The sequence below is a fragment of the Passer montanus genome, unplaced genomic scaffold, assembly GCF_014805655.1.
Source record: "Passer montanus isolate IOZ18808 unplaced genomic scaffold, ASM1480565v1 scaffold2, whole genome shotgun sequence".
NCBI lineage: Eukaryota > Metazoa > Chordata > Aves > Passeriformes > Passeridae > Passer > Passer montanus.
This window is the reverse complement of record NW_024366591.1, coordinates 24,307,424-24,325,522: the sequence shown is the minus strand read 5'-3', so window position 1 is coordinate 24,325,522 and position 18,099 is coordinate 24,307,424. Positions and strand designations below refer to the sequence as shown.

At 38.4% G+C, this 18,099-nt stretch overlaps 1 protein-coding gene across 2 annotated transcripts in view; it reads left to right on the top strand.

Moving 5' to 3' along the window:
• AKAP7 (A-kinase anchoring protein 7) overlaps positions 1-14,026 on the top strand; it is an 85,379-nt gene extending 71,353 nt beyond the window's left edge. The window contains exon 8 of one of the 2 annotated variants that reach the window (XM_039707212.1): positions 12,750-14,026. In XM_039707212.1, coding sequence (XP_039563146.1) covers positions 12,750-12,949 — 200 coding nt within the window. In that variant the 3' untranslated portion in view covers positions 12,950-14,026. Of the gene's footprint in view, positions 1-11,788 lie in introns of both variants that reach the window. The other variant, XM_039707211.1, reaches the window with a different exon arrangement.
• Positions 14,027-18,099: the final 4,073 nt, after the last annotated feature.

Here is an 18,099-nt window from a genome sequence, read left to right as displayed (position 1 = left end):
CTTAGAGTGGAGCCACTCACAATGTAGAAATTGTAGCATATGGATAAAACATGTATTGCAGAAATAGAATAGCCACACTTGAGAGTGGGAAAGTGTTTGTTACGCAACCAAAATGTGGTAGTTGTCTGCTTCTTCCTATGCTGATATTTTAACTGCACTTTTTCCCCTTTGTACTGTCTGATTTGTGATGCTTAATGCTAGGTAATTGAAGGCTTTATTTGTTAATGGAGAGTGGTATTCCTGGAAGCAGGCAGGCAAGTTCTAACCTCAATTCCAGAAACCATTAAAAAATGGATTTTTAAAAAAAAAAATTACAAAATTGGTCTGCACAGCCTCCATTTAAGTTGTCATATAATTAAGAAAGAGAAAATTAGTTATTTTGTTTCATTAAAGGTCTCTAGAAACTTGAATATGGACTAATAATCAGACTCTCAATTTTGACCTTTCTGTACTGATCTGGAATGATCAGGGAGCTGTACTTGGTCCTCTTTCAAAAGGGGTGAAAACAGATTTCATCTGTGGAAAGGTTCACTTCTGGGAAGGAGAAGACAATCCCCAAAATCTACCTCTTTTCCCCTCCAGCAAGGTTGTGTGCCACCAGACCTATAACTTTTAGCAGAACTGGCATGTAGGCAGTGCTAGCTAAATCTGCCCTGGGAAGATGAGAGTAACTTTTGTCCTAGAAGCTCAAGAAGCTCATAGTGCAGAGGAAATAGATGTTTGGAGGAAGTACTGTGTTTCCAGAAGAATATAATGCTTGAAACATGAAGTAGAAGCCCAGGCTGTGCTTCAGAAAATGCCTGAGGAGCTGTGGAGCTATATCTTGGGGAGCTCTGAGAGCAGGAGCTGGCTAGTTTTGGAAAAACAAAAAGCTACAAAGGCAGGAGGCAGGAGGAGGAACTGGTTAACATGATTAAGCAACTGTTAGCATAGCATGGGATTACTTCTATTGCATCATGCAAAATAAGAACAAGAGAGAACATTTTGTGTATATTTCAGGGAAAGCTTCCTGTCAGTGACAGATGCTGGGCTGCAGAGAGTCTACATTTTGTAATGTTGTGACCAAGATTTTGAGATTAAGACAGACAAACAAAGTAGGCAAGACAAACAACAGGTCCTTGGTCAAGTGAGGGGTTGTCCTTTAGATGACATTGGTCTGTTCTTATTTGTGAAATTATTATAGGCAAAGTGGAAAATAAGATAACTTGAAAAGTATCGTAACAAGGCTGATGCCTTGTTCAGCAGCTGATTGCTGATGGCTTAATAATGTTTTATGCCAAATCATTTTGCCATTCCTTAAACTTGAGTGGTCCTGTTTCCATAAGTGTCGAGAAGCTGGAGAATGGACGGAAGAGACTGGGATTTAGAAGAATTTGAGGTATATGGTTGTATATACTATGTAAGTTAGCATGATGTCCCTGCCTATGGCAGAAGGCTTAGAACTAGATGATCTTTAAGGTCTCTTCCAACCCTAACCATTCTATAATTCTGTGGAGCATGAGGTTGGAAATAGTCTTAAAAACGAACTGGGTGCAGGCTATCCTTGAGCCTTAGAATTAGAATTAGAACTGTTTAAGTAGCTAGAAATACACTGTACCAATGACCAATTTGGCACTGCCAAACTTGTACAATAGTCAGTACTTTAAGACTTGTAGTTCGGATGGAAGCATACACAGCCAGACTTTTGTTAGGCTCTTGACCCTGACTGAATTTCTGTCCTAAATTGGTGTAGGGAAAATTAACTTCTTACTAGGTATTCCCTCGGATCCTAATCCCCAAGTCTCAGAATACACCATTAAATTTATCTTTTCTGCTGATTGCTTAATCCTTTTGACTATCTGCCAATCTCAGGTGAATTTGATCTGGGCACTTGCTAAGCTTCCTGTGAGTTAAAATCCTCAGGCATGGATAATTCTTTTCACTCACTAGAAGGATTGTATCCTTTGCTAAGAGGCAAATTGTCTTACCCTATGGTCTATTATTGTGTTATTCTGTTTCACATCCTAGCAATAATTTTTAAATGACATTTTATTCAATCTTTCATTTTACTACAAAGCAAAAGTATTGAGCAAAAACATATTAGGACAGCCATGTTTTCTGTATCACTTATTATGGCTGAGTACAGTCAGCAAATGTACATTTTTTTCTGTCTTAAAAATCCATTATCATCTAGTATAGCCTAATGCAGATGTGAGTGAGAAAGAAAGGTTTTCCTTTCTTTCTCACTCACATCCTCGTTTGCTTTTCACATACACCTCATTAATCCAATGTGTGAGGTTTTCCAGCATAAAATGATGAGTTTACTCTTGCAGTTCTACAAACTGTAACCTGTGATGAGGTGAGTTCTAGGGATTGAACCACCTTCTAAAGTTGGGGTTTACCTTTCTCTTAAAATGAAATTTGCTGTAGTGTTTTTGTGTTTTGAAGCACAGTTAATCCTCTGATGATAATCCTTTAATGACATAGATGTTAATTTATGTTGACCCCCACCTGTGTGCCCTTATTCATACATAGCATGTGTGTTCTCTGCTACAATTGATCTGAAGCATTTGGGAGAAGGGCCACATGTAATACAGCCTGGATCTTGGAGTCACTGCCTGTAATGCTTGCTTCAGCACAAGTGAATAATAATAATAAGTCCATTCCAAAAGAAGTGCATCATTTTACTTTGAAAGATCTATGTTATTCCTTTTGCCTTTTTTTAACCATAACCTTTAAAGAAAATAGTACAGGATTAGACTTTAAAGAAAAAGAAGGTATGTGTTAAAATCTGTCCAAGTTTAATCTTCTCCATCAGCAGCAGAATGTGTGGATGCCAGTGGTGCTGCACCCAGGCTGTGCAGCAGTTCTGCACAGGCCAGTTCTCAAAAGTTCTAGGTTACTGCTTCTGATGCCCCACACAGTGTCCCTCAGTGTATAGCTACTCCCGCATTCTTGGAGTTCAAACCATGTTGCACTGTGCTGAGCAACTGTTGTATGTGCTTTCCTGTCTCAGGGAATCTCAAATGATGAATGACATCATCTGCTCTTGAGGAGAACCATTGTCCATTTCTTTCCTTCTCCTTGTCCTTAGCAAACTTTTCTTGGCCCCACTAGCCAGATACAGAAATGGGAGAACTTTTCTGTATGGAAATCATAAAGGCAAAGCAAACTAAAGTACCGGCCTTCACCACACAGTTGAGTCTGAATAGAGTGAAAAGAAATGCAAAAACTGGTTATGGCATGAATATCCACCCTTTATTCTTTTACTCTTGAATTGAGGAAAGGCTGAGAACAATACTGCTTTAAAATAAGAGGACGAAGAAAATATATGAAACGCCAAATTAGAACTGTTTAGCCTGATAGAAGTAAAGGCCCAAAAGACCAGCTGGTATAAAAAAGCAGTTTTCTACTGATGTTATGGGACAGATTTAGAATTATTGGGATGCTAAAGAGGAAGGTGTGGAACTCTGTATACTATGTAGATAGAGAGAAAATTTGCGAATGGAAAAAGGAATGTAAAGGCATGAGACCCATCAGTTTTAAGGCATGGTAATGAGCAATCTATTATGGTACAGAGTAAATTGGTAAAAAATGTGATGATTAATTCAGTTTTTTTGCATAGCAGACATATTTTTCTGGATTGATTTCACTGAAATATTGCTAGAACAGTGTTTGACTCACTGAGTTTGAGGAAGTAGAAATATGGGGGAAGAAAGGGAGGGGGAGTTATTTTCCTAGAATGCAGTGTTAGAGCTGTAGGGATTTGCTCTCATTAGAGGTGTCAGATAGGGAAGTGGAGTTTTTAAGGAGTTTTATGTTGTTACAGAAAGAAAATGCTTTTATAACTGTTTGATATTTAACATCGGAAGGATATGGAAGTAAGGTTCAGTGGTCAGTTATGCTTGATTTTTAATGGTGAAGCAGACCAAGAATAATGTTAATTTTGATTATTAGGTGCTTGTTCAGTAAATGAGGTTATTTGCTCTATTCACAAAGAACATAGGATGGGAAAAAATTAGTACTGTTCTCTCATATTCTTTCAATTTTTCTTTGCCCTAGATGATAAAGTCTGTTTTCTCATGTGAAGGATTGTTTGCATTAAATTTAGTTCTATGGCATGGTAATGTTTCAGGATTTTTTTCATGCAGAGATTTTGTTCTGTCATTCTCTAGCAACAATTTTTAAATTTCTGTGAATTAGATTAAGTGAGCTGTAGTCATACCTTGAGCATTCTTAACTCTTTATCTACAGTTATTCTGATTTCATGTCTGAGGTCATCAAAACTCCCATGACACAGAGCAATTTATTATGACTAAGCACATGCCTGGATTTCTTGCTTATCTTGTCTTTGGAATATTTTTGTTTAGAAATCAAGAGGAACTTTTTTCAAGGTCATGTGTTGAAAGGACAATGGCCTTAAACTGAAAGAGGGTGGTGAGTCCAGAGAAGTTGTGGATGCCCAGTCACTGGAAGTGTTCAATTCCGAGTTGGACAGGGCTCTGAGCAACCTGGTCTAGTGAAAGGTGTCCCTGCCCATCATAGTAGGGGTAGGACTAGACGAGTTTTAAGGTCCCTTCCAAACCAAATAATTCTGTGATTCAGTGTTCTTGCAAGAGGGTATATTTGGGCTTTTAGAGACCAATAAAAGTTGAGGAAGAGCTTGTCCTGAAGAAGATCCCAAACAGTGGTTTTTTGGGTTCAAGGACAGAGCATTTAAAGAGAGGCCTAAACTTCTATGTAATAGTACTCTCCAAGCATCAAAAGTCAGCTTCATGTTTACAAACTTTTGTATGGTAGAGCAGTGAACATTTATACAGCTACATCTCACCATATCAGTTTAAAAACTGATAACAAATTCCAGCTCTTCCATTTAAAGTGGAAGTTAGGCGGCAAACAAAAGGAAGGGAAGAAGGAACAAAACTAAATACATTATTTAAGGCGAAATCTATGATAGATAAAGGGCATTCAGATAGGAAAGGTCGTGATAAGTACTTAATGTTAGGGCGTGTTTTTAAATGCAATTCAAATTGATTTAAGGGTGTCTTGTTAGTTTTCCCAAAGCTGTTAGCAAATTTGGTCAGATTCTATAGACTTGATCCATGAAAGGCAAGACAGCAACAATCCTGCTCATATGTTCAAAACCACACAACTTCATGGTTTGCATAAGAAGCTTATGAAGTGGGTTCAGTTCCTTCCAGAGGAAGATTCTGGAGGAAAAGGATTAGACCCATCTGTTTTGACTGCCTTTGGATGCAGTTTTGCTACCAGTTCAAACTTATCTAAGGTGCTCATATCGAGAGAGGGGACTCTATCTAACCTTCTTCCATTAGATTCAGAATCGAATTAAGTATAGTTACAGAGATGTTAAAAGCACCTTGCAGATAACCATTTTTTCATTATAATGATATAGTATTTAAATTATTAAATAAAATTATTATTGTATTTATGGACACTGTTGGACATACTCTTGAATTGCAATTATATCCTTTTTTTGCAAGATTTCATCTTCCTTTTGCAGTTTAAACAGTATGCAGCTGTGTTTGACAACTCATGCTTCTGCAACTTAAATAATTAAATGAAAATGGATGTTGATTAAAATTTGACTTTTCTGCCCATAGCTTACAAGTACATTAATAATTGCATTTCCCAGGGAAAGAGATGTACTCTGTGAGAGACTGTGATAACATGAGTTTGTATGGAGCCTTTTTCTGAACTCAGGAGGAACAACAATGCAGGTTCAGCTTGTTAAGATTCACTTATTAACACTTGTTTAACAATCTGTCTTAGTCCAAAAAAGACTGCTTTTTTTAGTATACTTGACAGCAGCGTGGAAAAGTCACAGCCAAAATAGCATCTCTTTGGAAGCTGTATAGTAACAAATGAATCCTAAAGACATGACACTGAAGTTCCCATAGACTATGGGAAGGATAAGGAAACAGTAACAAGAAGTGAATGTTTATTAAATGACTTGCCTTGGCATGCTGGTGAGTAAACGTTTGATTTTCATGGCTGACAGGTCCATAAGCAGGGACTTTAAGGTTTTTCCAAAATATTTGGACTGTGGAAATTAAAATCTTTGTATATACCCTTTTCATTAGCAGCTGTGTTTTTGGGTCTACACCTCTCTCAGCTTGGTGGCCTAGCAGGGTCTAGGTCTTTCTGCCTTCAGGACCATCCAGCTGTGTCTGTGGTCACTGGTGACAGAGGTTGATGGGATGCAGCCTACATGTCACCCATAGTGTGTTACATTCTCAGTATTATTTCTGGAGGACCACTGAACACAAGGCACTGATGTGTCTGTCCTGTTCCAGAATTCAGCTTTTCCCTGGGAAAACTGGGAAGCCTGATTTCTCTCTCACTCTTAGGCTCTGAAAACAGCAGGAGGCTTCCCCCTTGGCACCATCCTAGAGGGCAGAGCAACTCTTCTGCTCTCCTTGCTCAGCCTGCTGACCCAAGCTGCCCTATTCCCCGTTCCCAAGAGCTGCTGGCACCAGGCAGCACTGTGGATGGTGAAGGGGAGTGAATAATGTTGCTGGATGTTTGCTATCATAATCTGCCTCAACCCTTTGGTTCTCCCATTGCCATCTTGCACAGTGGATGTTTACAGTGGCTATGTAACACCACTTTTGTAACTTGACCTGTTTTGTCTACAGAGTGTTGGTGTGAAAAACCAAGTAAAACTCACAGCTTTTAAAGCCATCTTGTTTCCTTTGGCCACTTTGATATCTTTCTTTCCTGCACTAGACTTCTTATAAATTAGTTCAATTTAAACATTAAACTGCCTTAAAGGAGCTGGGGAATTTCTCTGTCAACATGTCCCTTTTAATAGAAAAATAAACAAGATACTTAACAGGACTCCCTTTATGCCAGGACTAGAGTCTTAAATAACTTTTTAAATTTTGCTTGTCTGGAGACTCTTGCCTGTGACATCACATCCCTTAGTGTTTGCAGAGGGATGAGTAGGTTTAGCAGATCACATTCTTTTTCTTCATTTAGAGATGGTCAGAAAATTTATATCAGAGCTTCACAGGGGTTTGTGTGAAACCAAACAAACTTTTGCCATGTTTGCCAAGTCTGCAGCTCAGAGGGTCCTGCAGACACTCCTGTTATCATTAATTAATTTGGCAAGAGCACCACTTTCTCTGAATACCTGCAAGACCCTTAATTTCCTCTTTAGTAGAAATTCCTACTTTATCAGGTTTATTCCATGGTGTGCCAAATTAAATAAAAAAAAACTTTCCAGCAAACTAGAAACCATGTGCTCAGCATGAAGGACAGATTGGTATTGCCTCGTAAGAAAGTCCTGTATTTACAGAGCAATATATGTAAACCTAAAGTTTGTTAGATATCCCACATCTGGTGGGAACATTCAGCAACAGAAATGTCATCACCCTCATGTCATAATGAAATTATAATTTCACCTTCCTCCCAGTGCCTTATTTGTGTCAATTTCTGAAGTGACCACTTAAGAGACTTTTCATGCAAGTCCTTCTTAATTAACAAGGAAATGTTCAGAGTTGTGACTTTCCTGTCTCTAATTACTGTGCTGATTAGTTATGGGCACGTTCTCATATTTGTGTTCATAGAGTTTGTAAGCACTGTATTAGAAATTATTATTAGAATAACCCAAAAGGTAGATACAGGCATGTCTGTTAGAACAGCCCTCCCTAGGTCCCAGAGCAGAACCTCTGCCACCAAATTTCTCAGCAGGCCTGGGTCACCTATTCAAAATACTAAGGGTCTCTTTTATAATGTTCCCCATGTTATCATTGTTTTGTTGCCAAGAAAGGTTCTTGGAAGGAAGAACAAAGCCCAGTGTATTGAGGCCACGAGGGAAGGATTGAAGAGCATTGTCTTGGAGCATAGCTGGTAAAAGGATGTAAAACTGGCTTTTCCTATAAAAGGGATCCCCTGTTGCTTCCTTCAATTAAATCTTTTACCAAAAAAATCACAATCCATGGGCTAATCATGTGAACAGTAGAGGGATTCAAACTGTCCTGCCTCTCTCCAAATCTGAGATACCTACATGCACTCTAAACAGGCTGTGTCAGGGCCGTGAAAATGCTGTACCAGGACCATGATATCTAATTTGTTCCAAAAAAGTATTTCAAAATTCAGCTCACAATCTTGTAATGTGTAGGGGGGTGTAGACTTGGAGACTAAACCTAGTCCAGTAGAAAGATACAGCAGTGAAATTGAATCCAAACTTGGCTGTGGTAGCAGGCATCTGGTTCCAGTCCATAACTGCTAGCAGTAGGATGTAGGATCATAAAGCCTCTTTTGAATAATTCTGTGGAGCTGATAGTTCCCTTTGTAAAAAATTATGGTCATTTCAGGACAACTGACATGCTTCAGTTTTAGTAATAAAAAATGCTGCTCAGCATGAATGTATTGAGGTGCATTCACAGAGTATGAATTGGTTTTCATATTTTGAAAATTATAGAAGAGAATTCTGGGATAAACAAAATGAAAGGCTTTTTCATTTTTATTCTGAACAACGTTGAGGAGAAGACAGTGGATTTTTTTTTATTCACAGGCAGAGAAATAAAGTAGTGTCACAATATTGATGCAGATACAGTGCTGTGGTATATCTGTTCCCTTTTCAGAACAGAGATTATAAACAGAGCAAGTGTGAATTTTTAAACCTCCCTCTTGAGTTTAAAACATTAATATCTGCAGTGACTTCCACAGATATTTCAATAATTCCAATAATGTTAGACAGTGCACTGAAAGAAGCATTTGCCTGCTGCAAAGGAATTGTATTCATCAAAGAAGCAGGTGAGCAGCAGCTGCAGCATGGGAGGAGAGATGTAAACAGGACAGATGTGTGTTAAATTGTCAAGTAGATATTGATGCTCAACACTCATTTCTATTACATGTCCTGTTTCATTTTATCAAGTCATGAATAGGAGCGATACAATGGCACCCAGTGACCTTGCCAGCCAACCATGGCATTGCAGACACTCCCACAACTGCTATTTTGGGAGTATGAGAATAGAAACAGAGCATCAGGGAATCATATAGGTCTGTGTGCCTGTCCACCAAGGTGGCTGCACGGATAAATCCAAGCACAATCTTCATGCAAGGATGTGCATGCATTTGCATTCACATGTCAGTCAGATCCCTTTCCAGTGGGAGTACAGAGCTCTCTTAGGAGGTGCTACAGTCTTCACTCCAGACTTTTGATGAGCCTTGAATATCTCAAAATATTAAAAATAAACAAAAAACCACAAACCCATTCTTCTGTAGCTATATAAACTGTACTTATAAAAGTACAGTTTTATAAAAATCTGACGTTTTTCATGACAAAGTACTTATAAGTGAGCTACCTGCTTATTTTGAAATAATAAACACAATAGTAGCTATATGGATTTTATTCATATATCTGTAAATGAGAACTGTTCTGCAGAAAGTATTCATGGGAGAAGAGCTCTGGCCTTTTTCAGACCGTAATGCATGATGTACTACAACTGAAATTACACTGTGAGTAAATATAATCAATACTGTTGTGTGGTATCTGGAGGCCTCTATAACTGATTAGTCATATTCTGCATATTAAGCACTACAGGGTCAAGTGTGAGAGTGGCCAAGCACCATATTTCCCATTGACTTTTTTTCCTGAGTTGCATGGATAGATCATTAGCACTGTGTGAGTAATGATTTCCATGACCTACAAGCAATTCTGAAAAGCAAGAAACTCTGCAACTGGAAACCAGTTTTATTTTAAATAATCTTTAAGTATTTTAATTACTTTTTCTAGTGACTAAATAGACCAGGGCAATCAACACATTTTTGAGCATCTTTACTAGAAGCAAAGGAAATCAGTAATCAAAAGGCTTCATTCAAAGGAGTATGTGGAATCAATTCAGAAAAGCTGTGAGGAGATGCTGCTCATAAATACCTTGGGTGCCCTGAGAGAAAAGAGCCTGAATTAAGTCCCTCCTTCCTGTAAGTTAAAGGATAAACTTAGACCCAGGATTTAGAGATAGTGATATGGTAAGCAGTGAGTCAGAGAATGTGGAGTATGTAGCTGTTTGGTTTTGGGAATAGTTCCTCTGCCTCCGTTGCATGGTAGCCTGAATGGTTTCTCCTTGGAAATGATAATTCTGTTTTCAATGCATTCTTATATTTACATTCTTATAATACTTGCTTATGATGTATTCTTATGTTTGGTTTTAACCAGAACTATCCCCCCAGATATTCTTTTTAATATCTTTAGAATATTTATCTACACTTTCTCCAAAATGTAAAGAAATGCTTTACCAAGATGTAGTCTGATGATTCTTCAGGGGCAGAGTACAGTTCTTCCTTGCCCATACTAACAATGCTTCCTGTTCCAACAGAACTGGAAGAGCTACTGTTCCAGAGCAGAATGATCAGATTAACAGCTAATAGAAGCACTGCCTCTGAATATGAAGAGTTTTGTTTGCTTCTCTCTCTCCTCCTTGAATCCCCATATGAATTATGCTTTATCAGTGAAATCACTCCCAGGTTGTGCAGTACACTAGGAAGACTAATAACAGTCTGTCATAACTGTTATCTAAATGTGCTGGAAAACTTTAATAAATTTACATGTATGAAAAATGACAAATTTAGGTAATTGAACAGTACAAAGCTTTGTACTGAGAGCATACAATAATATCTCTTTCACCAGATGCGTGTGACTAAGCAGCCTCTTATTACTGGTCACAGAATGCAAATGCCTGAAGAGGACATGAAATGTATGACCTTTAAATACAGATGGAGGGAAACAGTTATTTACCTAGTGCAGGGGACTGTGAAATAGCAAATGGCATGACCAATGAGAATTAGACAATAAAATTTGCTTTTCCTGCAACAAATTCTTTGTGAAAGGAGGATTTTGCAGTAGGTTTTATAGTTTATTAGGAAAATGTTTCATGGAAAAATACCATTTCAAATTACATGTAATGATGTATGAGAATCCTCACAATGCATACAGTTGGTTTGTCGTATATGTTATTCATGTGAAGTTTTAGCAAAATGGAAATTTCAGCTTCTCGTTTTTATCAGCAGATATTTAAGAGTGTACTGCTGGAACTTGCAATCCTTTGATGTTAGAGCTTTAAGATAAAAGACAGAAGAGAGGCAGGGAGGGACTATATGTTTTTTGTTAGCTTTATGCTTTGTTCAGAAAAAATATTTGTAACCTGTGCTTTGAGTGTTTTAGCAATTTTTCCTATAAGAAACTCCTGAATTACAAGTAATGAATAAATAGATTTAAATTTATGAAGCAGAATCACAAAGTGGTGCACGTAAATTTAGGAATGCTGCTAAAGTGAAAATATGCCTCAAGCTATATTTGACCCTGAGATTGGCTCAGTTGGTCAGAGCATGGGGCTGATAATACCAAGGTTGTGAGTCTGATTCCCTTAATGGCCATTTACTTAAGAGTTAGATTTGATGATCCTTATTGGCCCCTTCCAACTCAGAATATTCTGTGATTCTGTGATCTTTGCTCAGATGTCACTGGTGATCATTGGCCAGAAAAAAATTAAATTTGCACACCTACTCTTCTACACTGAATGAGGGTTTATAACGTTAGGCAGTGGCTATTGCTGGAGTGTTATAAAAACATGAGCAGTGAAATATCTTTGATCTAATATGCTGTACACATCTTTATGGAACACTTTTGGTTTGGAGCTTGAGGGTGGGGAAAAAATACTTTTTACAATTAGGAAGAGGTTAATACCTTAGAATCCAGCTCAAGTCAGAAGCTTCTGATACAATCACAGCTACTGTCTTTGCATGGCAATGAATTCCTTCTCTTGTCTGTTGTGATGCATAGGTGAAAAGCAAGCAGCAGAGCCAGATGATGCAGAGCTGGTGAGCCTCAGCAAAAGGCTGGTGGAGAATGCAGTGCTGAAGGCTGTGCAGCAGTATTTAGAAGAAACACAAAACAAAAGCAGGCAGACTGATGGGAGCCCTGCAAAAACTGAGGAAGCAGCAAGCGGCAGCAAGAATGAGAACGACAATGATAACAGCAAGTGAGCACTGTGCAAAAAGCCTGGGAGCAAATATCCCACCAAGAACAACTACAAAAACATGTTCCGCTCCCTGCTGAATTTTGCAAAGTGGTGCTGGGTGTCAGGCACTCTGCTTTGTGAGTCTCTTATCAAAAGTTTGTTCTGAATTGAAGGACACTGTCTACTGGTTTAATATGTGCGTACACTGCTGAAAATCTGCTGAATGCTGGGAGGGATGGACGGTGGAAAAAAGACAAGAGTGGTGAAGCAGGCGGCTCCAGTCTTCACTTCTCTTGATACCAGGAATCCCTTTCTTGCTTTTGAGGAGAAACTGAACATTTTGCATTTGTCATTGGATTGTCGTGGATGACTGTGGATGAAGCCTTGCCATAAGTGGAAGCGATGCCCTGCGCCCGAGGGTTTGGCAGCGCTGCAGGGCTGCTTGCTCCGTGCGAGAGCACGTGCTGTTTCCTAGTCAACAGCAGTCAATACCAAGCTAAAAATTACCACTGCAGATACTCATCGCAGATACTATTACACAGTATGTAATAAGGCAGGAGTTTCCCTTAAATGTGATGCTGTACTGTTCTTTACATTTTGGTAGCATTTGTTGATGTAAATTATATTTTTTGATGAAATACCTTTTTATAAAAAATCAGTATGGGCGACACACTGAGCACTTACTACTGTCTAAACCAGATATGATCTCTTTATCTCTGAACATTAATGATTCTAAATCACATTAGTTGTTATAAAATGTATTATATTGTTGTTTTCCTCTAGGAAAGAGCCATGAAGCAGACTTAGTAAAGGAAGCTTTACGCAGAGAAACACAGGCCCTGTTATCCAGACTGAATCAGATAAAGGAGCTGTTAACGAGTCCTGAGATCCGCACAAAAATTAGCAAAGAACTCTTTGAAGACAGGCACAACTCCAACAGTAAATGGAAAAGTTGTATTGACTCTGAGTCTCCAAATGCATGACTGTAAATTACCATTGTGGAAAATCTCATCAGGTTGTTTAAAGACAAAATATTGTGGCAAGAATTTTTTCAGGTTGGTTTGTTTGGGTTTTTTTAACTGAAAATGTGAATGGGTATAAATGGCTCATGAGGAATCATGCTGAAATACTTGCACAGCAGGATTTTATTTCATAATAATGAAGTGTAGCCACTTCTCAACACTGCATTGAAACCTGTTTGGGTGTGCAGGTATATGTCATGACTCCAAAGCAGAAAAATACTGGTTTCAAATAGATCTGAGCAAACACTGTGCCCTTCCTTTATCATTGTAAATAATTCCGTTTTTTTCTCATATACTCCTTCCCTAACAATGATGTACTAAAAAATTGGTGGTTTTAAATACTTCAAAATGTATATTTGGGGAAAAAATTCCTCTTTTAATTATCTGCCTTTTGTATATGTACTGGCATTTTGGGTTAGCATTATATGTTTTTTATTCTTTTTTTAAACAGCACTTGAATATTTGTAAAGATGCTGACATTTAGTTGCTGCTGATGTTTACACTAAAGCAAGAATGTTTTAAATTTCAGTATGAAATTCAGGCTCCACTGATCTCAATGGCATACTCTCATTGGCTTTAATGGAGTCAGGATGCTGCAATTAAGATTTCTCGTGCAAATAATAATATTCCTTGGGATAATATTTGCCTTTTTACTTTTGTAGAACAGTGGTTTTGTCTTTTGTTTTTGATGTTCCTCCATCTCTACCTTCTACTTCCTGAGGTGGGGTGTCAGTTTGCTCTCATTGTTCCCTCCACACACCTGCAAGATTCACTGAAAATTTGGATGATGGACAACAGTGCAGGAGTAGGTCCAATATTTGCAGTTTTTATAAAAATTGTCATAAAAGCTATATAATATGTTGTGATTGGTATCAGAATTGTGCTGTTAGAACAGCTGTGTGCATGTTCTTCATTTGTCTGAAGCACTGCTCATTTATGTCACGTCAGAGCTTTTTTTTCCTCATTTGATATATAACAGTATATTCTGAAATGCATCTTTTACATGCCATGTTCACAATAAAATATTTTTCCTTTGCACTCCGTGTACATTTTCACCTATTTTCAAATGGACTTGAATAATAAGTGCTTTGAAGTACCAGGGTACAGGAGAGAAATAGTGCTCCAGTGAATCACATCATTAAGTTGACTGCAGGGTGTTGTGCCAACATACTGCTCTGGAGCTTGGCTGCTGAAATCATGCAGATAAACTAGGCCCAAGTCATTACTGTTTTCAAGGAAAAATCTTTGAAACTCTTGGGATTAATCTATGTTCTGGGCAGGGCAGATTTAGAAATAAATACTGGTTACAACCTCCTAGAGGTCCACTCTTGAAGTGTGAGTTAAAGAAGTAGTCTCAAAATGCTCTAGAATGATAGATTTTTAAAAAAAATTGAATCTCAAATAATCCCTGGAGATCATTGGGAGGTAGCTTTTTATAGGCTATCAAGCAATTTGAATCCAGCTCGCATATAAGAACACAAAATCAGACACTCAGCTGTGGAAACAGGAAAACAATTTATTCTATTATATCTGAATCATGGATTGTCATCTCCCATTCCTCTATACAAGCCATTTCCATGATTAAGGGCCTTTTTATATCGTTAAGCTTGTAACAGCCATTGTTCTCATATTTCAAGTAAAACTGTGGAAATTAATCACTGAATTTATGTCCAGGCACTTTGATAGGTGACCTCATTATTCGAGAGCCTGCTCATTCAGTTCCTATGGATAGCATCAAGCATAGCAGCTCTGAAAAATGTTTGGGAGAGTTGAGGGCCTGAGCAAATGCATCATCTGATATGTACTGGAGTGTGGCTGCCAGATGTGGCACAAAGCACAAAGGGGACATTCTACTGGATCAGGAACTGTGGGATAGGGGACACCCCCAGAGCCTCTAAAAAGACTCTGCATACCTGTGTTTAAGCAATACAAACCCATCTTTAATTTTCAGATGTTTTGAGACAGGAAAATCAACGAGGCTTTTGTTTCTGAACCATTCACATTGTCTTAAAATAGCCTTTACCTCTGGTTTTGACAAGAAGGACTGTTAATTTACTCAAAATTTAAAACAATAGTGGGGAAAACCTCTTGCATCTGGATTCACTTTCGTATGACAACTCTTCTTGCTTTCTCAAAGATTTTTTTTTCCACTGGCAATGAAGCCTGGCTGCCAAATTGAAGGATAAATCTCTTGTATGGAGCTGTGAGATGAGCACCAAAGAATGCAGATACATAAGGACTGAACCTGATATAGGTAGGTGTGAAGCTCAGAGATGCACCCACCAGAACAAATATGTTGCCTTTCTCACACTTACAAATCATTTTCAGACAACAATTCTGTTTCTTAAATAAGCTCTTCTTCTGAGGAATGTCTAAAGGTAGTGATGCACAGGTTATTCTAGGAAAGTGTTGGCATTTCAAAGCAGATGGTGCAAGTTTGTCCATGTTTTGTTTTCAGTTCTACCTTCCAGTTTGCTCAAACTCAAAGAGTATTTCTACACTGCTGATTGTAGAGCTGTCTGCGACAGATTTAAAAGTGGTAGCACAGCTTCCAGGACTAATCTAGCTGGAACTGCCCATGACTTATTGAGAAACTTCTTGACATCTAGGCTTGGTCCAGGCATAGACCAAAAAAATTGTGGAAGGCATGCATTGGATATCTGAGCAACCCATGCCATAAATTCCCTACACTGTTGGGCTTTGCATGAGAGCTGTTTAAGAGTCAGCAGAGTAACCAGAGCGACAGTAAATCCATGTAAGTCCTGACTAACAGACACCAATTCTCTGATGAAGGAAGGGAGACTGCTGTGGAAACCCATGTCTCCAAGCACAGGTGCACGTGGCATAAGGATGCTCAGTCTGGTAGCTGAGGGGTAATGCACCAGCTGAATGTGCATCAAGGCCTTTGTGAGAACGAAGCTAAATGGTGGTTCTGAGTTGATTGAAGGTGACCTAAAGCTGAAATGGATTGGAACTTAAGATCATTATTTGAATGCTGTGTTCACATATACAGGTATTGGGACCCACGCTGGATAATGCCGTATGTCTATTGATGGTCCTACTGAATTGTTTGGTAAAATACTACTTCTTGGCAAAGTTATACAGTGTGTAAATTAGGATTGAAGAGGCTTCATATTACATATTTGTAGAAGTTTCTGATTATAACTGTGCACACTTCTGTGTGTGCTATTTTAGCCTAAAGACCATGTGAGTGTGTTATGGATCAGAGTGTAAGCCATGCTTCATTCTGGTGACAAGAATAATACTGTTTCATTTTTATGTCAGTCTAGACATGACTTACATATTCTTGTTAGAATTCTGACTTTTTAAAAGTCTTGAGAGATATCCTACACATTTATGTAGTCAGCAAGGAAAAGCAGGAAAATTAGAAGAGCAGGGCTGCTGCCCTCAATGGAACTTTTAAGTTGAAATTTAATAAAAACACACAGTTAATTTTTTTCCAGTTATGTCCAAGAATATGCTTGTGGAATGAAGTGTAAACTGAAAATTTTCTCTGCAGATTAAATACTACCTGCAGAGCTGGCTGCAGTGGAAGGCAGGAAGAAATCTGTTTGCCTCAGGTGGAGCCTGGTAGCCAAACACCTGAGGGTTGCTTCACTCTACTTTTAGCCTCAGACTTGGTTTTGCACGATCTTTTTCAAAATGATATTTTATCAGTGAACACCCTCTGCCTCTGTTCAGCTGTTAGTGGTATGAAAGAATGGCCTGAAAAATGAGGGGCTGAACTGCTCACTGTGGCTTTCAGCTGTTTCCATCCCTTTGGAGGAGGGGAGAACTTGTTTCTGAAATCCCAAAGAGATTGATGTCTTTGCAGAGACACCTCTGGTCTTGCTCAGCAGGCCAGAGGTTGAAGGAGGGCTTACATGACTGTTCACTGAAGTCTTCATCTGGCAGTGACTACTGTCTGATCCAGCCCAAAACCACTGGACAAAAGCAGCTCCCAGAAATAACATGGGTCAACTGTGTGATTAGTGAGCATTTGGATAAACTAAGTGGTGTTTTAGCTTCATGAAAATTGTGTCAAGTCATGGCCATGTAATAATTTAATTTGTGAAAACCTTTTGGAATTTCGATTCTTCTGTAAGTGTTCACATAGTGACGGGGTAATCTCTGAGACTGATGAAGGTGCACATGCTTTCAAGGAGCTCTTTAGTGCTGTACCATAATCTTCCATAGAAATGCTTTGCACTTCTTTTTGTCAATTAAACAAAGTTTTTCCTGGCCTGGTTTCAGAGGCAAGGAGTCCCACTATTCTTATGGGACTGGAAACTGTTTGAACCATGGAAATAGGAGCATGTTAATGCTGACATGTGTTTTACTCTGCTGTTCCTTTGATCAATAGTTTCTGTATAAGCTACTTCTTAGCATGCACTCATCTTCTCATTTATATTCTCCTCATGTTAAGCCTTTATAATGAGAACATTTGTACTGAATGAAAATCAGTCCCAAGAGACGGCTGGGCTGAGGAATAAAACACACTCATAGTGGAGCAATAATTAGAACAGTACAAGGGAAAACAAAAAGTGATATGCCTGCCATTCCTGGCATAGCAAAAAGGGCACTCTGGCATTGATAAGCAAATAATTCTGCAGCTAGAGACTGGAATTTGACTGCTGGTTTGTGGTCTCTGGTCCCACTGCTGTTTATGTTCTTTGTTTAGTGACTCTTGGATGAAAAATGCATTAGCAAAGACTGGGATGTGGAACTGTTTCTTCAAGGAACTCTCCTCATTGCTGGAAAATAAAGCCCCTTTTTGCTCTTGGTGATTAAGGATTAAACCAATCTAAAATGCAGAATTATGGTAGTTAAGAGGAGATAATTAAAAAATTACACATGGGGATTTCAGTAGAAGCTTATCTGAAATAAAAGTTGGTTTACTTTCATATAAGAAAGGCAGAGATGATTAGAGGTCGAGATTGACTTGAGAGATCCTGGTGGGATTTTTTTAACAAAACTGCAATTTGAACTGAAACTCAGAGAAAACATTGCATTTCCAGAATACGTTTTACTTTAATTATTTTTTCCTTTTCTTAGCCATATAGAGAACTTCAGGTACTGAAACATTCAGAAGATAAGAAGAAAACATGCTG